Source organism: Ziziphus jujuba, chromosome 11 (genome assembly GCF_031755915.1).
Source record: "Ziziphus jujuba cultivar Dongzao chromosome 11, ASM3175591v1".
NCBI lineage: Eukaryota > Viridiplantae > Streptophyta > Magnoliopsida > Rosales > Rhamnaceae > Ziziphus > Ziziphus jujuba.
This window is the reverse complement of record NC_083389.1, coordinates 19,745,457-19,767,453: the sequence shown is the minus strand read 5'-3', so window position 1 is coordinate 19,767,453 and position 21,997 is coordinate 19,745,457. Positions and strand designations below refer to the sequence as shown.

The 21,997-nt window shown below is 29.1% G+C and overlaps 2 protein-coding genes across 2 annotated transcripts; both read left to right on the top strand.

The window, feature by feature from the left end:
- Window positions 1–6,848: 6,848 nt before the first annotated feature.
- Window positions 6,849–8,869, top strand: LOC107432979 (uncharacterized). Its single transcript, XM_016044212.4, has 3 exons — window positions 6,849–7,235; window positions 7,905–8,033; window positions 8,455–8,869. The coding sequence occupies exons 1-3, from the start codon at window positions 6,906–6,908 to the stop codon at window positions 8,632–8,634; spliced, it is 639 nt and encodes a 212-aa protein (XP_015899698.2). The 5' UTR covers window positions 6,849–6,905; the 3' UTR covers window positions 8,635–8,869.
- Window positions 8,870–17,297: 8,428 nt separating this feature from the next.
- On the top strand, window positions 17,298–21,108 carry LOC107404050 (bifunctional L-3-cyanoalanine synthase/cysteine synthase 1, mitochondrial). The gene is made up of 10 exons (XM_016010990.4): window positions 17,298–17,607; window positions 18,774–18,883; window positions 18,995–19,052; window positions 19,165–19,428; window positions 19,638–19,775; window positions 19,881–19,932; window positions 20,056–20,135; window positions 20,252–20,311; window positions 20,469–20,549; window positions 20,887–21,108. The coding sequence occupies exons 1-10, from the start codon at window positions 17,434–17,436 to the stop codon at window positions 20,983–20,985; spliced, it is 1,116 nt and encodes a 371-aa protein (XP_015866476.2). The 5' UTR covers window positions 17,298–17,433; the 3' UTR covers window positions 20,986–21,108.
- The last annotated feature ends 889 nt before the right edge of the window (window positions 21,109–21,997 follow it).

Here is a 21,997-nt window from a genome sequence, read left to right as displayed (position 1 = left end):
TAAGGGAGGATGATAACATTTGTACCCTTTCTTTGTGGAAAAGTAGCCGACAAAAATACATTTCTGTGCTTGTGGATTTAATTTCTCTCTGTTTTGGCTATGAACATGGACAAATGACACACACCTAAATATTTTAGGAACAAAATTATTTGTGATATGTATGTGAGGGTAGTTGGATGAGAGTGTTTCCATTGGACTTTTGAACCCCAAGACTCTGGTAGGCAGACGGTTAATCAGATGAGTAGTAGTGAGTACAACTTCCCCCCCAAAACGACTTGGGAACATGTTTTTGGAATAAGAGAGCTCGGGTTGACTCAAGGAGATGTTCATTTTTCCTCTCAGCTACCCCATTTTGCTGTGGGGTATTAACACACGACGATTCATGCACTTTTCCTTCCTTTTGAAAGTAAGGGCTAAGAATTTGATTAAAATAATACATTGCATTATCTGACCTAACCCTCTTAATTAGGACACCAAATTGGTTTCAAACCATGAGAAAAAATTTGGTAGAACAGTACCAACATCAAATTTTTGTTTAAGTAAGAAGAGCCAAGTAACACGAGTACAATCATCAATGAAGGAAACAAACCATTTTGCCCCCTGAAATGTTTGGAATAGTGGAGGGTCCCCAAATATCACTATGAACAAGGTAAAAAGGAAAAGTGCTTCTTTTATTGCTAATTTTAAATGATAGACGCTTGTGTTTAGCAAGTTCACACACTTCATAATTAAAATTTTCAACAGATAGATTTTTAAGCAAAGATGGGAATAAAACTTAAATGACACGAAACGATGGTGGTGAAGCCAAATTTTCTCTTTATTGGATAAGAATAATTCAGACAAAAAAGAACGTGGTACTTTGCTCTCGTTAATGATTGACTAGTTTGGTACTTTAAGGTGGTAGAGGTCGTTCCATTCTCTAGCATGTCCAATTGTCATCCTCGAATCCTTGTCCTTAAAAACACAAAAATCTTGGTTAAAAATCACATCGCAGTTTATGTCATGAGTGAGTTTTTGGATAGAAATCAGGTTTGTAGATAGTGTAAGGACATGAAGGATGTTTTTTAGGATGAGTGATGGGTTTAGTTAACATCTCCTATCCCAGCTACAATTATAAAGGAGCCATTTGCTGTAGCTATTTTCCTACTGCTTGGACACGGGGAATAGGTAAAGAAGAAGTTGGGCGAGTGAGTCATGTGGTCAGTTTCTCCATAATCCATAATCCAACAGTTAACAAATATTGTATCTGAGATATTTAATCCAATAAACGATGGAGACTCACATGAATATACTAAAGAATAAGTACTTGAGGGTTTCTCGAGATTACTAATAAAAGATTTCAACCTGTCAATTTCTTCCTTATTGAAACCATGTAGCTCCTATAGTGATACTGTATTCCTTTGGACTGCAACATTGGCCTGCCCCTGAGCTTTCATTGTTCTCCTCTTGGTGCCCATTCTTGACTTAGTGGCTTGCCATGGAGTTTCCAACAATGTTCCCAAGTATGCCGTGATTTTCTACAGTAACGACACCATAAATTATCACGGTTTTGTTGTCCTGCTTGGCCTGACTTTCCACTGTTTGAAGTTGCACCCTTTTTTGCATTCCTTGCGATGGTTTTATCACCACCAGCCACCATAGCAGCCCTATCAATATTCGATGAGTCAAGTATGAGCCCCCTTCTGCTCTCCTCACTTTGGACTCCCCCTTCTACTCTCCTCACTTTGGACTATCGCAATGACTTCATTGAAGTATGGAATCTCCTACTTACCAAGAGTTTGAATTCTAACCTGGTTAAATTCTGTATTAAGCCCCACCAAGAAATTATAAATCCTGTCTTTCTCAATGAAATCCTTGAGCATCGCTGCATCCTCAGAACATCTAGTCTTTATCACTCTGTAGTGATCAAGTTCTTGTCATACGGACTTCAATTGATTAACGTACTCAGTCACCGTTTTATGCCCTTACTTTGTAGCTATTGTCTTCACCTTGACATCATACACTTGAGCAACGTCCTTTGCTTTTGAATAGTTATGCTGTATTGTGTCCTAAATCTCCTTTGAAGTTGATAAAGACATACATGTGTCACTGATTTCCAGGCTCATGGAATTCCATAACCACGCCATGATCATGGAATCTTTCTCATCCCACGAGTCAAACAGAGGATCGTTTTTATCTGGTCCAGTTCTCATGATATGGCTTATTTTAACTTTGCCTTTTAATATTGTGCGGATTAATTGGGACCACTTGGGATAATTCCTTCCATTAAGTCTATACGCTACCTAAATACTTTGTAATTCGCCCGGTTATTGGGAATGAATTACCTCTTCCACCTAGGATTGTGCTGTAGTAGCAATCTCCGTACCTCCTGATACCTTCCTCAAAAAAAAAAAAAAAAAAGGCAATGAAGGCCTTTTTTGTGAAATAGAAAGCACCAATGATGAAGGTCAAACTAGAAAAACAACCAGGAAGAATGACGATTAAGGTCGGAAAGTGAAGAATCTGCCTAGGAAACCTAACCTTATGGTTCTGATACCATATCAGTAATTAAGAAAGAAATAAATTTCTTCTTTTCATTTTAATTAAATTAAATAATGTACAAGAAGTCACTATATATATACATGGTAACCCCTAGCTAATAATATCCCACAATACCCCTAGCTAATAATATCCTACAATTCATAGGATTCTTAACAAATCAGGAAACTACTTAGTCTACTATTAGGAAACTAACCAAAATATAAAACTTTCCTGATTTATACAATTATATACAGTTTTCCAACAATAGTCATTTCCACAATCAACATAACATTAATAATGTAGGTCATTACACATTGAATTTTTATAATAATGATCAATGTGAACGAGCTAGGTGTTGAAATATAATAGTATTAGTTAATTTGAAATTGTGTTATGGCGATCACATTTGAATGTAATAATGATTAATGTGAACAAAATAAATTTTAAATTTCTATTTGTTTATACGATTGATGGTTTTTCTTTTGAAATTATGCATCTCTAAGTTATTTAACACCCTGAATTGTTATTCGTTGATATGATTTTGAAATTCAACATATAGATCTTTCATAGGTTGGTGCGTTACTTGAATTGGGTGGTGCAGGGGGATTTGCCAGCCCTCTAGCTTCAGTAGTAGATGTTTTACCTAATTCTCATGTATTACCATCATGACCTTTATTTTTTGTATCAATCCATCTGATACCAGTGCTAGAGCACTAACAAATCCTACCGCATCTCCCATTTTAGTTAATGCACCAACTTGTGGAAGATCCATAAGCCGAATTTCAAAATTATATAAATGAACAAAAATTCAAAGTGTTATATAACTTAGAGATGTACAATTTCAAAAGAAAAACCATTGATCATATAAACAAACAGAAATTCAAAACGTAGCTCACTCACATTGATTATTATTAAAAAAATGTAGAGTGTGATTGCCATAACACAATATCAAATTAACTAATACTCTTACATTTCAATACGTAGCTTGCTTACATTGATCATTATTATAAAAATTTAGAGTGTGATTGTCATAACACAATTTCAAATTAACTAATACTCTTATATTTAAACACATAACACGTTAACATTGATCATTATGACAAAAATTAAGTGTGCGATACTCACATCATGATTTTTAGCCATATTTCAAAAAGAGTTTGTATTTAAGAGAGAGAGAGAGAGAGAGAGAGAGAGAGAGAGAGAGAGAAAGAATGCTTTTTTATAATTTTGTAAAGTTTTTCGATGCCTATGATAGGATGATGCCAATTTGGTGGATAACAAGCACTGAGCTTAGGTGGATAACAAGCTCAATGCTTGTCAAACACTTGACGACATGCTTTTCTTGAAGAATTCCTTCTTTCATCTCAAACATTCCGTTGCTTCTCGAATTGTCAATCCCTACTTTTGTTTTTTTTTTTAAAAAAAAAAAAAAAAAACTATTGAAAGCGTTGCTTGTTTTCAATTGAGAGCAGAGGGCTGATTATGTAAATTTAGGAATTTTTGTAGATTGATCATGAATGTCTAAAATTGTGCATTAATTAGATATAATGAGTAATTTTGTTTAATCTAAATTCTTAACTATAGTCCTGATTTTTTTTTTTCTGGATTTTTTTAACCTTATTCTGGTCCTTCTCAATTGGAACCGACAATAGAATTTTTTTTTTTTTTTTTTTTGGATATTATGACTACTTTTTATTTAAAAAAAAAATACTTGATTGTTCACAGTTGAAACGAGTTGCAGTGTCGGTGTTCAACTGAATCATAAAAGCATTATTAAATAATGAGTAATTCATTTATAATTGAGTAGAAGATAACGCATCACTTTAAATTAAAACAGAGAACTTATAAAATAAAAAAGATTTCAAATTTGAAGTGATCATAAATTTGCATTAACGAGTTGGAAAACCATAAGCAAATAACGGCGGAATTGAACAAAATAGTTGAGAGTTTCATTTTTGCTTTACTATTACATCTTCTCTATTTGGTTATGAAACTTTTTTGTTTCTTTTTCTGAAATATGTTTTGGTATTTTTCTTAAACGTTATTGTTATCTCAATCACCTCTATGTTTTTTGCCTCCAAATCCAAATATATATATATTAATTCTTGGGATGAGGAGTTTAGTCGAGTGGCAAAATGAGATTTAGTTTGTTGCTCAGTCAATTGTAATGAGAAAAAAGAAAAAACAAAAGTTAAATTCGGTCTAATTCATAAAAACAATTTAAAATGGCTTTTAAGTAGTATTTTTACTTCATCTTTAAGCTTGTAGTTATTTATTTATTTTTTTAACCTTTTTTTCCGCGTAAAAATTACGTTTGTAGTGACTAGTTAAGATAATTTTTTAATAAAAACAATTTGAAACACACAATCAAAAAAGCACAAATGTTACCAAATAAGTGAAAAAAAAATTTTTTTTTTTAATTTTCTTTCTTATTTCTAGACATAAGCCAACCAAATAACATTTTTTTATTTTAGGTTTGGTTTACAGGGAAAAACAAACAAGCAAGAACAGAAAAAAGAAAAAACAAAATCACAATCTTTTGTCAAATCTCAATTTTATATCTTTTTTTTTTCCTTTAAGTCTAAAACTTCATTTGAAAATTATACATAAAACATATCTTCCTCTACTATAAATCAGCATATGCATAATTATACTTTTAAAATTAATGAAACATATGAAAGCCGCTTCTAAACAAGGTTTAAAATTTAGATATCGGTGGAAATATCGAAGGTTTTAAATATGAAAATTTTCACAGAAATATCGAAAAATATCGAATATCAATAAAAAATTTATAAAAGTGATAGAAATTTATTTTAAAAAATAAAAATTTTTGTTCAAACTTTAGCATTAGGTTATTCAATCAATCAATTATTAAAATGATTATAAAAATTACAAGAATATTGAATAGATATTATATTTCTCTTAATCAATTTAATTTATAGTAAATGATAACAATTATAAATAAATTATTATTGATAAAAATATGTATTTGATAAAATTGTTTATTAATTAAGATAAAACAATTATTATAATTACATTATATTTTATAAATATCATCTCAATACCCATAGAATTCTTAGGTAATTGAAAATTATTGATTTTTTTTTTCATTTTGATTTTGAGATATGAAATGTGAAAAGTAATTAATAAAATATATATACCTCCTTAATAATTTTTCATATATTTATTAATATGTCCATCATAAGGATCTTGTATTAAATATAGTTGTTTTTTATAATTAGTATAATATATTCTATTATCTTTTTATTTTTATTTGCTTAATGTTATTAATTTAAATGCTATCAATACCAATTCTATATAGTATTGTATTGCTATGTTATTATTTTTCATTATTATATGATCAATTATTAATTTATAATTATGGAATTTTAATAAATTCATCTTATACAAAATGTATAGCGAGTATATATATATATTATCATTGAATAGAACCTATAAAGATTATTGAATTTAATTTTCTTATTTTTATTAATATCATTAAATACTTAAAAGATAAAAAAAAGAAAAAAAAATTATCACTAAAGTTAATTTGGTAAAATAATTCACTAAACATTTATAATATTTTTGAAATTTTTTTAAAAAATTTTAAAAAATTTCATAGATATTTCAAAAATTTTCATGGAAATAAAATTTCTAAAATTTCGATAGTTGTTATAGATTTTTTAACTAAATTATTAAGGATTTGATTTGAATATTTTAATAAAACAATCTATGGAAATTTTGATAAAATTTTGAAAATTTTAATGGATCACATGGAAATTTTGTTGTTTTTGTTTGAAACCTAAATTTTCTTACGACCTTTTAAAAAAATAGAAATTTTGAAAAAATTTCAAAAAAAAATTTGATATTTAAAACATTACTTCTAAATTATGAACAAAATGATCTTCATTATTATTTTTAATATAAAAAATGAACTCCTAAATCCACCTCATTTACCTTACAGATATTTTCCAATGATTTATCAAAAGCAATTCTACATGTTCTAATTATACATTCATATATTATCAGTAAAAAAAAAAAAAAATCTCTAAATAATATTAGTAAAAGAAAATATTTACACTTTAATAAATTAACAATATGATTATTTTAAAATCAATTCTATACTTCAACTACTTAATACTTTTTTAATGCATTTTACTTTTTTTTGGGGCATTTTATAGATTTTTTTTTTCGCTCATATTAAGATTACTTTCACATATATTACTCTATTAATCTGATTTTTTTATTTTTTTTATTTTTTGTCTAATTATTGATTTAGAAATTAATATGCACTAAAAGTGTGAAAACGTATTAAAATTCCCAAATTACCCATTTTCTTTAAGCTCCCATGAACATCCATTCAATCCCTCTCTTTCACCAAACCCATGGCAAATTGTAGAGCTTTCATGTCCTCAATCTTTCCCGCTCTCATTCTTATTCTGCCCCTAATCTTTTCCCTAAATGGCGAATTTGTCAGATTCGCAGAGGCAGGAAAGCGGAGAGCCCAAATATCGGACGACCTAGACGACGTCGTGGATGACGAGGAGGACGAGTCTTGGAAAGAATGGGGTAAGAAATCGACACCCTCTATGGATTTGGACCCCAGCGATTTGTCCGAAATGGACCTGCCGGAGATCCAGTCCGAGATGATGAAGCGGCATTCCGGGCCGGTTTTCGGGTTTGTCAAGCTCCGGTTGGGCGTTAAACGGACTCAGGTGATCGAATATGTTTTTGCCCTTTGATTATTGTTATGAACTTATGGCTGGTTTATTGAGCTTGAATCTGAAATGGTTTTGTAATTTCTTGCTTGCTAGTTGTTGGGTTGTTCTAGTTTTTTTTTTTTTTTTTTTTCTCAGTTAATACCTTATAGTGATGGAATTTGCTTGACAGTTAAATAGGAAATGAGATTTGAACAAGAATAGAAGTTGTAAGAGATTTGGGTTGTCAATTTAACAATGATAATTTGAATTTTGAGAGGACATAAATTACAATTTTGAATTGATGTTAAATATCAACTGGAATATTATGGAAAAAAATTTTGGTAGATAATGGAAATGGTGGTGATTTTTCAGACGGGGCTTGGATTTGTTTTTTTCACTTTTGGAGAGAGTTTTTCTGGGATTTATGACTCCCTGTAAAGATAATCTGTTTCTTTGTTGGTTTCTTGTACAACTGTGTTTCTAAAAGTTGTTGGTTTTGGTTTGTTTTTGCTGATCTGTTGTTTTTAGAAGCTTGAGTTCATAATGATGACGCTATGGCTTTTTGGGTTCATAGAAAGTACTTTCATATTTTATTTGCAGCCTTGAATATGAGCTATATTTGAGATAGCTTTTAGGGACTTATGTAGATTCCTAAATTTCCTACTCTGGCTCTTCCTCTGCCAGGATGTGGTAACTGAGACTGCTATGAAATGGACAAAGGTTATAAGAACTGGTGGTGTTGAGGCGAAATTTATGGGCCTTGATCTTACCACAATCATGTTCAGCATGGAAAATGGCCAAAACATACCTGAGGTTTGCTTTCTTCTTCTTCTTCTTTTTTTTTTTTTTTCGTTCGTTCCTTTTTTTCATTCCACTAGAGAGGAAATCAGGATTGAAGATACTATTCTCTTCATGAGTATAAGTTTTGAATGCAAAAATCTTTGTCCCAATGGACCCAAGTATTCAATGCAAGTTAAACAAGGTGTGCTTGATTTTTCTTCTTCTTCTTCTTCTTCTTCTTTTTCTTTTTTGGATCAATCTTCAACCAAAATGCCCTTCAATTATGAATTAACCAATGAATCCAGCGTTCTAGAGCTTTTATTGTTGTGAATCCATTTATGGGATAGGTTGATTCTTGCACGCTTATAATTTTCTAGCTAGCATAACATTTCGTATTCTTGTGTGATTTTTGAGCTGTTGAGCATCCTGATCATCTTTTTTCATCTCTTTCCAGTTGAAAGAGTTTGTGCTCAGTCAGCCAGAGGCATATGAGATCAAGATTGGGGACCAAGTTTTTCAAAGACCTGGAGATCCTCCTCTGGAGGAAGTCGTTGAAAAACTCCATGAGGAGAAGAACAAAGAGGAGAAAAATAGTCACACGCAGAATGAGAATAATGTGAAAGAGGAGTTGTAGTTTACTGATAACCAACCTGTTATATAACTATATTGGAGAAAAATTATGAGCCTGGTTTAGCTCGTTTATTAGTAAAGATGTTCATCATCACTGAGTGATATAAGTTGTTGATGTGCAAATTAAGTTCCATTATGAAGCCCGCAAAAAACTGACGTCAACTGTGAACCAACTGTATACAGAAGAAAACCACAATTAATAATCATAATAACAGACAAAAAGAATACTTTGGTTGTGATGGACTTTTATGCAGAAAATGTATTTGTATCGCATCCAACTTTCTATTGAGATCAGTCATCCATTCATGAGGTTGTAGCTACAAAAGTTATAATAAAAACTAAAAAAGCTACAAAAATTTTAGTGAAAACTAAAAAAGCAGCTTCATTTTGATGTTTTGACACGTTTTTGCTCTGTTGTAAATCAATTCCTCTAAAACTTGGTAATAACGAACTCACAAAGCATCTTCATCAACCTTCCAAATCCAGTCTAGTTTTGACGGACAAGTGTGGCTCGAAAATTGCACTACTAAACCAACTCATTAATTTTCTCAGGCAGCTGAAGGACCATCATCTGCTCTCCGATGGGCTGCTGGTGGTACTGTAGTGGTGTTGTTGCTGCCTTACCAGGCTTGAATAAATATGCAGAAAGGTGAAGAGTAGGTTTAGAAAGGAAAAGTTTAAACTTGGATTGAAAAGTGAAATAAAATAAAAGGAGGACAATTTATACCACCAAGCCAACTTACTCATTTATTCAACATACATTAACCATCTGTAAATTCTCAACTAACCATGAATGTCCTAATAATAATAATAACAAATAAATAAATAAAAGTCGCCATGAATGTCCAAAAAAAAAAAAAAAAAAAAAAATACTCATTGTTTGGCTAGGTATGCTCCTTTAGAGTCGTTTAAATCCTAGATGAAGGATAGTCCTAGTTGGTTAATTTAAATTCTTCCGGATAATGTAATCAATTGTTTTTTTTAATAGAAGTAATTTTTTTTTTCCCAAAAAAAAAGGAAGTAATTTATAATTGGCATTAAATGCTAGATGGAAGATAGTCCTAGTTGTTCAACTTAAATTCTTCCGGACAATGTAATCTATTGTTCTTTTTAATAAAAGTTACTTTATTCAAAAAGAAAGTTCAAAGTACCTCAATCTTATTATGACTAATTAAAATGAACTCAATGATTTTTAAGACCCCCAAAGTTCAATAATGAAATTGATCTAATCTCAAGAGTGCAAGGAAGTATATTATTTCAGCAAAAAAAGAAGGAAGTATTTTATAATTGGCATTAAAAATGTTGAATATGGATTTGTCTTCTTTATTTTATTTTATTTTATTTTTAATTTTTTGCCTTCAAATATATTATTATTCAATATAAAAATTGAATTCATTTGTCGATCTAATCTAAAATAAAATTACTTCCTCCAATTCATTGATAACTTGATTTAGCGTCATGTGCAGGTTCAGTTGAATGAAAGCAAAACTAGTGCCGTACAACAAATCTAAAATTGGAATTACAAAGAGAATGCAATCAATCTGCATGCATGGCCAAAAGGCACAAACCATGTGAATTGTGAAGTGAGCAATTGTTAGGTTCAAGATTACTTTCCAATTTCCAATCCAAACCAAGCCAAAGGTGGATGAATTTTTCAAGAAATTTTCTATTTTTCCATGTTAACCTTACCTAACATAAACACCTTTACTTTAGACCAAAGGTGATCCAAAATTCTATACAAACTTTTTAAGCTTTTATTTTCTTGCTCTTTTTCCTCTTTAGTCTACAAACTTTAGAACCAATTAAAGCCTCTATGTCTACACTATAATAATAAGAATTTGTATTTTGACCTTTAGTACGGCAATCTTGCTTAACATATATACTTAAATTCAAATTAGTGTAAGAGAAAATAAAGAAAAGGCTTATCGGTATAACTAGCATTTTTTTTATTTTAGAAAGGAAAATTTTTTAGAGCATTTTCAAGAAGCTATTTATTTGTGTTATGGTTTTTATTTTAAAGAGTCAATAATTAAAAGAAATTTTCATTTTATTTTTTATTTTGACTTTTCAATATGCATAATTAATTTGATTTTGTAAATGTAGATAGTCAAATTCATTATCTATTTAATTTTATATTATTTTTATACGGTATTGCACAAGTTTCAAAACTGCTGACATAATTTTTTTTATAGAAATTTCTTGCTTTCTCTCATGCTATACATTAGTTAGAATTTATAGAAAATGAAAGTGATAAGCATGATAAAGAGTTTTGTTGGTGGACGTAATAAAATTTAAATTTATTTTGAAAGATTCTATAATTTAAAAAATATATTTTTTAAAATAAAAAGACAATTAAAAAGGCTCTTAAACATATGATTAAATACTACTCTTTATTTTTATTTTTTTATTTTGCTAAGTTTTATGAATAAGTATTATTTTTTGTGTGTATTTTCTAGGTAATTTTGCAAAGTTAAATGAAGACTAGTTATTGAAAACGGTGTGGAGCTATTTTTATTATTTTAATGTTCAAATAGCTAGAGTTTGATTTTTTTTTTTTTTTTTTTGGGTGAAAGAGAAATATTGTATTAAACATAAACCCAATTACATGAATTAGACAAGTCAATATTTCAAATATGAAGGAAAGCAGTAGGTAAATTAGACTCCCAACCAGGAAATAGCTTTTTATTTTTGTCTTCTCTGGCAACCCAATTTGCCACCGCAAATCGCTCTATTGGCTCATAACTCACCTCTCAATCTTCCAATTTCTGTGAAAAACCATGAATATCCTCCACTAGAATAGAAAGTGTCCAAATAAGATTAGTGTCCTTCAAAGTTATACTATACATTAGCTCCTTCGAACCATTAAAAAATAACATGATTTCAACCCATTTCTACTCTGCCAATATGCATGCATAAAGAAAAGCCAAACACTCGGCTTTTAAAGCTTGAAGCACAAGGTGCCACCTTATACGTGCTGGAGGATGCGTTTGGCAACTCGTATTAAGCCTTCTGGATCGTGCTAAACAGTACAGCACTATGCTTGATGCGTTTCAAAGTTGCTCATGCTTTTTTTTTTTTTGGGTGCTAGTTGGAACTATGATATACACATTTACTTGAAAAAAAAATGCTCAAACAATTTTAATTTTAATTTTTCAATGTTATTATTTTTCTTAATTAATTTAACATTATTATATAATAATAGTCAAAACTCAATTTAATACATTATAAATAATGTAATTATTTAAGAAGATTACATGAATAATAAAAACAAATCATGACAATTTGAAAAGTCGTAATTTTTTTTATAACTTGGTATAGTAAATTCTTTGAATAGTTTGATGTAATTATTTCTTTTAAAACAAATACATAAGCAATAATGAAAAATCAATTTGTATATTTAAAACAATGTATTTATTTATAAAATTTCAGATGAATAATATTAAAAAAAATTATTTTAATAAGAATATATTTTTCATAAAAATTAATAGTACAATATGATTCTGCACAAAATGTTATACAATATTAATATAAAGAATACATTACATTTTAATTCAATTCAATACAATACACCATGATCAAATTAATACAATAAAATCCTGCATACCAAACTGAACTAGCCTTCCCAATGAATCCCAAGCAGGACGGTGAGTCCCTATAATTCTCTTTTGGGTGGTCTTTTTGTGCTATAAATGCAGTCTATTTACCAAAAACAAAAAGAACCATCAATGTTAGCTAGAGCTTGAATTTGATGTATATATCTGGAAAATAGTTTCACTCTTTATTTTGATTTTTAAATAAAAAGGTTGAATTATGTATTTATTTATTTATTGGCTTCAGTGAAATATGTTTCTTGGTGAATGACTTTCTATCGTAGAAAATGAAAGAAAACCAATGGAAAGTCACTAATATTTTATCAGAGTTGTAAAAATCAATGTTGAAGTAGTAGCTTCTATTTTGCAACAATAAGGGCATCCCAAAGTTCTTTTTATGTAAAGAACATATTTTTTTTTTAAATTAGAGACTATTTTTAATAGTGAGATATTGAAATATCATAGGAATTTTGATTGATTTTAGATGAACAAAAAACATATGGAATTAGCATATCATGGACTTGTTCAAGCTTTATAATTCTTGCTCTGCTTCTAATATGGCAGCTGATACGGCTGCAAAATATATGCTATTACTGAGATGCTGCCTTTTTCTTTTGATTCGGAGTTTTGGGACCTTATTCCTTCGTTCTCCTTTGTTTTCTAGAAGAATCTGAGGGTTTGACCTCGATGTAATTGCACTTCATTTTGGCCTTATTCTCCCAAAAAAAAATAATAATAAAAGAAAAATGAAGGAATCTTGGCTCACTTTTAGCTAAGATTCCATCCGATTCTTTCTTGGTAATATTCTCCCCTTCACTTCTATATAATAATATATGTACAATTTTCTGCTGGCTTAATTACAATATTTAAGATCAACAATCAAAGAGATAACCACAAGGAGATAACAACAATAATGATTTATAAGTTTTGGCTCTGGGTGCTAAGTTTGTAAATTTTATCGTAAAATCTTTAAAGTATAACTTTAGTCTCTGTGTTTAGAATATACTACCTATATAAAAAATTATTGTTGTGCATTGAATACTTTATGATTTTAAGAATAGACTTACATATAAATATAAATATAAATTAGCAGTCCAATCAGATTTTAAATATCAGAATTTTTCATAAAAATTAATATTTAAAATTATATTTATTAATTATTGAATAAAAAAATATTTATTCTTCCTAGATAAGGGTTAAATATTGTTACTAATCACTTTTTAAATTATAAATCTTGATACTTGATATGATTCAAGAATTAATAAAGAATATTTGATATCAAAACTATTAAATATGTTATTATATAAATCTAACTCTATATATTATTATTTTATACATGACAAAATTATACTAAAAAGTATAAAACTTATAAGATTAATTAGTATATTAGGTCAATCTCGTAAAAAACTGGTTGATACATACTACATATATATCAAATTTGATCTAATTTATAATGAGAAATACTATCAAATGATAAATAACTAAGTTACCACCTTTTTAACTAAATTTTTAATTTTAAATTTATTGATTGAGGTGTCATATATAACTTGCCGCTTGGAAAAATAGTTTCTCAGAACAACAATTATCTATCCCAATCTAGAATATAATAACAACCATATTCTTGAATTCTTCTCATATGCAATACATGAAACTTCATAGCTAGATAAAAGATATAAAATAATCATTTTGGAGAAAAATATCCTTTTACCATGTATACCATATGCTTTCATGGCCTGTTACCTTTCTTCATCCTATAAATTAGAAAAAAGGAAATTTATTGACTTGTCCACTTCATTTTTCAAGCATTGAGAGCCAAAGACGTCATGCTTTCACATCGTTGTTATAGATGCTTTTTACACTTATATATTTATTGAATAATATTAGAGGTATTTAAAAAAAAAAAATCTGTCAAAATGTTCACCAAATCTATTAGTTCCATTTTCACAAAAAAATAAAATTTATATATATATTATTTTGAATATAATACATTTTGGGTGCCGTTTTCTTGGGTTAAAACTGCTTGAATCTATATACAATCCTAGTAAAGGAGTTGGTAAACTTCTAGATGCCGTCAACATTACTCGTATTTATTTGTTCAACTTCACTGCTATCCATAAAAGATAATAAGATCATGAATTTTGATACATTTGCGTCCTCTCGATTGTATCATATTTGAGCCCTCTTGAATGCATCCCAAAAACATAACTTCAAGGATACATATGTGTTGTGTTGGACATATTTCTCTTATTAGTTTTATTTTGAATATAGGAATTCTTGGATTTTTAACTATAACCATGGTGAGATACTATACTTATCAAACCTTTAAGTTCTTCAAATGTAAGTAAACCTTTTATTTATATTATTTTAATTAGCTAGAATGATTCAACTAAATTATGACTCAATTTTAGTTTTTTTTTTTTTAATAATATATAAGGATTTAGTGATTTGAATTTAAAATAAGCATATTAGAAAACAATAATTTTGTTAGTCTCTGAAAAGGCTATTAGACAATTAGTTTTGCTTTTTTAATTATTTAAATATAAGAAGAAATACTTTAAGCATTTTATAGTAGTTATCATTTATCAAAAGTAATTTTAGATACCTATAAAACTTTTGTAGGAAACCGTGGAAGCTTATTTTAAGCTTTTAAAAAGTTATAAAAAACAAAATTTCTCAAAAAATTATGCAAACGCTTTTAAAACGATATTTTATAAACATGCCAGATAAGAGAAGGCATACGATTTTTTTTTTTTAATAATTTTTTTTATATAATTGGTATACGAGTAACATGCAGATATCTTTAAGCCAAAAAAAGAGTAACATGCAGATATCACAAATTATTAATAATTTAACAGATAACAATATTTAAATCATATAAATATATATATATATATATATATATTTTTTTTTTTTTCTTTACTTCATTTTATCATCATGTTACATTGTACATAACTATAAATTAGTGAGTTTATATTATATATGACAACCAAAAAGGATAAGAGAGCATAGTTTACATATTATGCCTTCTCCTAACTAGTGCCAAACAACCTAGCACACAATGTATAATTATACACCAATAAAAAGGAAAAAAAAAAAAAACTATATAAATTTGTTTTGATCTTTGTATTTTTATTATGTGTTTGGAGGGAAATGAGACTAATAATTCGGTTTTGGTGTTTAGAAAGCAAGAGAGATATCCATTTTGTATGGAAGCAAAATGCAATCTTGCGTCTTGCAACAACTCTTTGGCCTTTCCAATCTGCTAAAGGTGCTTTCGTAGGTTTTTTAAGCCACCTGTCTAAAAGTTGTATGTATTTTTGGTCCATTCTTTGACACAAAAAAAATAAAAAATAAAAACAAGACGCCGGCTTCTCCACCGATTGGAAAAAGGTGATAAATATTCCTTTCATTGACCATAGTCGCCTCCAAAGGCCACATGCATTGAACTCAAACTGCATGTTTCTATAATTTAAAAATTCACCGTCAATATCATTCTTAACTTTTTCAATTTTTTTAAATGATGTACTTGTGTTTTTAATCTCTTCTTTCTATATAAACTTACTATTTTATTCACCAAAAAGAATATATTTTACTGTTTGACTTACTTTCTAATTTGTACCAACGAAAATGAGTCTGAATAATATTGACAAAATACTTGTATCATATTTTTATATATTAAATTGAAAATAATATTATAATATGCAAATCAAAAGTGAGTTTAATTCTGTATAGCCAAGTTAACTTTTTTCATTTTGACTGTCAAAATAAATAAAAAATGATTTAGTTCCTTTTTTTTTTTTCAAAGTTTTAATCTTGAAATCAAATTTCCTTTTAGCACACATTTAAAGAGTTTATTAGAGTGATTAATATATACTTCATCTTTTCTCTTAGAAAAAAAAAAAAGGAAAAAAAAGAGTTTATTGGAAATGGCCTAAACCATATGTTCTTTAAATATTTTTAGATTATGTTTGATATACAGAATAATTATTTTTTATAGAATGAGAATAGTCATTTCTAAAAAAAAAGTATAAGATAAATGAATTAATAATCTTTTTCATTTTTTTTGGTTATGTTAATGAATAAGATATAATGATTAGCATAAAAAATTAATTTAATTTTTATAATTTTATATTTATATTCTTTGTTTTTTATTTACAAATTTTGTTTACGTTTAATTAAATATATAATTTATTGTTTTTAAATTTAATTTATATTATATATTTTTTTAATTTTACATGACTTCTAAAATATTTTTTATTTACATATTTTAAAAAAACAATACATAAAATTTAAAATTATTAAGAAATATCAATTTTATGTTTACCTCATTTGTATTAAAAAAACGTTAACCATATTTGGACAAGAAAATAATTATTATTTAAGATTTTATAAAGAATATGTATTCCTTAAAATTAGAGAATTGTTAATCTTTAAGGAATATGCCCAAAATTTATTTAATACAATGGAATGGAATAGCTATTTTATTCATTCCCCTATTTTTTCCTACCATACATATTCATAAGTAAGGCAATTTATGTTTGTAATGATGATGTTTATATGCAAACGAGATGGATGTATAATTTTCAAAACAAAAAAACAAAAAAAAAATCAAATACAGTAGTTTCTGTTTAATAAATGATGACATATGATAAAAATGATTAGTTTCTGTTTATAGTCATTAGAAATATTCAAATAAGTTCTATGACGTCCTTAATTGGTTTTGTCCAAGCAAAGTAAATAAAATTCCAAATCAAGTTCCTCTGGGAATGTACAAGAAAAGTTGCCAAAACTTACTTCCGTTTAAAAATAGGTAATTGTCTCATAAGTAAATCATTTGAAATATGCTACTAAATGCAAGATTCAAACATGGGTTCCAAAAAATAAAAAAAAAAAAAAAAATGAATGGAAAATAAAACCATTAAAAATGTACTTGTAAGCATAAGATTCAAACCTAGTAAAAGGTTCAAAAAAAAAAAAAAAAAAAAAAACTGAGTGCATGTATATACTCCATTGGATTCCTATACCGGCCCCACTCTGCAATCAAGTTGTTGAAAATTGTATATAAATAGAGATGGTTATTCAATAATCCTTTATCCCTTGAAACCCATTTGGCATTACCTGCTCTATTTTCTTTTCACTACCTACGGTTATTATTATTTAGCTGGTGGAACACACAATTTGAAGGTGTTATTTTGGCTTTTGAAGCTCCATTAATGGCTTCTTTGATGAGGAGCTTCCTGAAGAAAAGAGCCTCTGAATCTCAATCTACGCTCATGAAGAGGTTCTTCTCTACACAACCTATCATTGCTTCTCCATCTTTTGCTGAGAGACTCAGAAATCTCCCTAAGGATCTTCCCAGGACCAATATCAAAAAAGATGTTCCCCAAGTAAATTATTCATACTTCTTCTTCTTCATCTTCTTCCTCTCTCTCTCTCTCTCTGTGTTTTTGTTCTTCAATTCTCATTTTCTTTCACTGTCACTTGAAAATATAAACTTCTTTTTTATTTTATTTTACTTTATTATTTGTATAAATTTTAATGGTCTATATAAAACTATTTTCTGTTTGATTGAATAATGGATAATTATGTTGTCCGTTGCCACTCGTATAAAAATTTGTGAAAAAATAAACATCATATTTATATATATATATATATATATATATATAAATGTAAAAAGAAAATGTTACTAAAAAAAAAAAAGTTAATGAAATAAAAAAATTTTCAAATGCATATAAAAACTAAAAATTATCTTGAAATATTGAAATAAAAAAATTTTCTAAATTAGAAAATATTGGAGAAAAGTATAAACTATATTTCATTAAAACTTATTTATTAGATAAAATTTTTTTTTAAGTAATTAGTAACAATTATGCAAATAGTAAATTATTCTGTGCTAATTATACTATTGGCTTTTTGTAAAGATAAAGAATGATTCTGCCCTCTACTTCCCATTTACTGTGCTAATTATTTTGTTATTTTGTTTTTTCCTTTTTTTTTTTTTTTGGGTATTGTTTTTAGGAAATTGACTAATTTTTCAATGATATGGCTAGGAGAAATAGAAGGATACACATCAACTAGGTTCCACATGACATGAGATGGTCCCAATTAAAACATGATATAAGACTTTTTTCAGCCAGCCAAAACCAGAACAAAAAAAAGACGGAATTTGGATTGGAACTTTATCCTTGTTACTTTAACCATATTTACAACTTACTGGATTTGGATAGCTCAAACATCATTATCTTTGATGCCTATTTTGTAAAGGGTACAAAAGGCATAAATCTCAAAGAACTTGAACTTTATTGTACAATAAAAAGCTGCCCATTAACTGGAAAAATGGACAAAATTTCATACCACTTATACAATCTGTTTTCCTTGGTGGGACTAAATAAATTACTTACAAGGAGTATTTGCTATGGAGCTGTACTAGTGAGGATTGACTATGAGCAATATTTCTTTTACCATTTACATATGCTTTTCAACTACAGTTTGCTATCTATGTTTTTATGTAAATATTTTACATTATGCATATGCTTTTCTGATCATGTTTCAGCTCATTGGAAGAACTCCCCTGGTGTTTCTTAACAAAGTCAGTGAAGGCTGTGGAGCTTATATTGCTGTTAAGCAGGAGATGATGCAACCTACTGCTAGCGTCAAAGATAGGTTCGTCGTTTCCTTTCATCACTGTACCACTTGTTTTGATCCTTGTTAACGTCATTTTAGTCACCTAATGAGAATGATGTTGAAAATTTATGTGTTTGATTCTGTTATCAGGCCTGCACTTAGCATGATAAATGATGCAGAAAGCAAGAACTTAATAACTCCTGGAAAGGTAAGTTGAAATGCGTGTGTGTGAATGTATTTTTTCTTATGATCTGCTAATTGTTCTATAACTTTAATTCTGAAGCTTTAGATTTTGTAACTTCTATATAATGTTACAACAGACAGTTCTGATAGAGCCAACATCGGGAAATATGGGAATCAGTATGGCGTTCATAGCAGCCATGAAAGGCTACAAAATGGTTCTGACCATGCCCTCCTACACAAGTTTAGAGAGGAGAGTGGTTATGAGAGCATTTGGAGCCGACTTAATACTCACTGATCCCACCAAGGGGATGGGAGGAACAGTTAAGAAGGCTTATCAGCTTTTGGAATCTACACCCGATGCTTTCATGCTCCAACAATTTTCAAACCCTGCTAATACCAAGGTACCAAATGTCACATTTTCTATTCATGATAAGAGAAATTACTGCACTTATTCAAGTAAACTTTGTCTATTATGCTTGCCCTTAAAATTGAACATTATCACATTATTCTCTAGTCCTGCTTTATGCAGTTTTAGGATATTTTCCTTTTCATGTTTAATGGATTATTGATGTCTGTTGACTTGAAAATTGGAAAATAATAACATTAACAGGTGCATTTTGAAACTACGGGACCTGAGATTTGGGAGGATACTTGTGGACAAGTTGACATCTTTGTAATGGGGATTGGCAGCGGAGGCACTGTTACTGGAGTTGGACAGTACCTTAAATCCCGAAATCCCAATGCTAAGGTAATTTTAATTGTTTTTATTGTATATTTAAAGCATTCTGAACATTTACTGTTACATTGTAGCTTCATTTCCTGATAATTTTTGTGTTTGTTTTTATAATGGTAGATTTATGGAGTGGAGCCAGCTGAAAGTAATGTACTAAATGGTGGTAAACCAGGTAAAGTTTTTTGTGAATAACTCAGTTTTCTATTAGTTTTGTTATCTAAAATGTTTCTCCTCCTCAAAAGGCTTTGTTGGTTGCCCAAGTTACAAAGGTTCCGAATGTTGTACATTGAAATAGGTCCGCATCAAATTACTGGCAACGGTGTTGGATTCAAACCAGATATATTGGACATGGATTTAATGGAAAAAGTTCTAGAGGTGTTTATCGATCTTGATGAATTGCTTTACATTAAAAAAAGATATGGAAATTCATAATGCTGTTGATTTTGGAGTTCTGGTTTTACTGAATTGTTATGTTGAAACTTGTCTTGTAGGTTAGCAGTGAAGATGCTGTAAATATGGCAAGAGAATTGGCCTTGAAAGAAGGACTTTTTGTAAGTGCTCAAATAATGTTCAAAATTATTTATACACATGTTTAATCTATCACAATTTGTGACCTTATTTGAACTGGAAATACATTGAAGCTCTATTAGTGTTGAAACTTTCATTTGCTTCGGTGTTGATCTTATGTTGTCCATCTGGATTTTGCAGGTAGGTATATCATCTGGAGCTAATACAGTGGCAGCACTTAGGTTAGCTAGAATGCCAGAGAACAAAGGCAAACTTATTGTGGTAAGTTCAACTCAATCCTCAAGCCTACATGGTAGATAGTAGTTTTAACACTCCCCTTATGTGTAAACCTGTCCATTAACAAGGGACAAAGATTGGGCGTTGCACGAGTAGAACAATTAATTAACATAAATGGGATTAGTAGGATTTGAACACAAAACCATACAAGTCTGAATGCTTTGTACCTTGATGCCATGCTAAATTGCTGTTAATCTTAAAAGCTTGACTTGATAGGAAATGGACCCAGCTATATATATATGTATATATATAAAGGTTATACAACGGTAGGAGATAATAGTTTAAACAAATGTTAAACTGAGCTGTATTTTTTAACTTTCAGACTGTTCATCCGAGTTTTGGAGAGCGATACCTGTCATCTGTCCTGTTTCAAGAACTGAGGAATGAGGCTGAGAACATGCAACCAGTTTCAGTAGACTGATTCTAGGAAGGAGGCTTGTTCAAAAGTACCAAGGCTTTTTTTTAATGATAAAATGTTGTTGTTGATCATGTTGTAATGAAAATATTATTGAAAAATGCATTGATATAAATAATTTTATTTCCAGTTATTGCTTTCAATAATGATAGTTGAGGCATTGATCTTCTCTATGTTATATAAAATATGAAATTGAAGCCATAATATTCTTCCTAGGTAACTCTCTGGTCTTAACCCAATATTTCCTACTGAAAAATCAAATTGTGTAAAGGAATAAGAATGGAATCTTGCTAATTTATTTTGTCAAGTGGTAAAGTTCTTTCACTGAGAAAATGCCCTGTGAGAAACAATAAACTATTCTACAGGACCATGGATAAAAGCTTCAAGCTAATTGATCCAAAAGCCTAAACGTCTTTGAGGTTTGGAAAATTTGATATCCACTTTAAGCAAAGAAAAACTTTTGGGGTTGACTGCTATCTGGCAAATTGCAATGAAGTGCCATACTTTCTTTACCTGTGTATGTGGAAGCCACTTGCCCAATGCCCATAGGCCACTAACTATAGAGTTTTCATGGGCTTTTTGACAATTTGTTTACCTTACTTTGGTGTATATGGTTTGCCAAGGGAAAAAAAAAAAAAAAAAAAAAAAAAAGACCAAGACTAAGTAGTTCTTGAATCATCTATTTTGGTACAGTATTTTCACAAATTTTTTATATGTAACAAAAAATTGATTGATGTGATTTTAAATAATTAATGTAATTTAATGTTTTGATTTTTTTTATTATAATTTTTACTATATATCAAAAAATTTGTGAAATAACCAAGTAAAAATGGACCAACTGATTTTATCTTGTGGCCAAGTAAAGCATAGATATGGAAACATATATCAAGGTTCTATTCAGGAGCAATGAAAGGCTAAGCCCTGTCAAGTTTTAAATCTATCGGGTTTAGATTATTTACCGAATACATTTATCGAGCAGACATTTCTGAGATTTAATTATTGTAATCACACCGCTGAT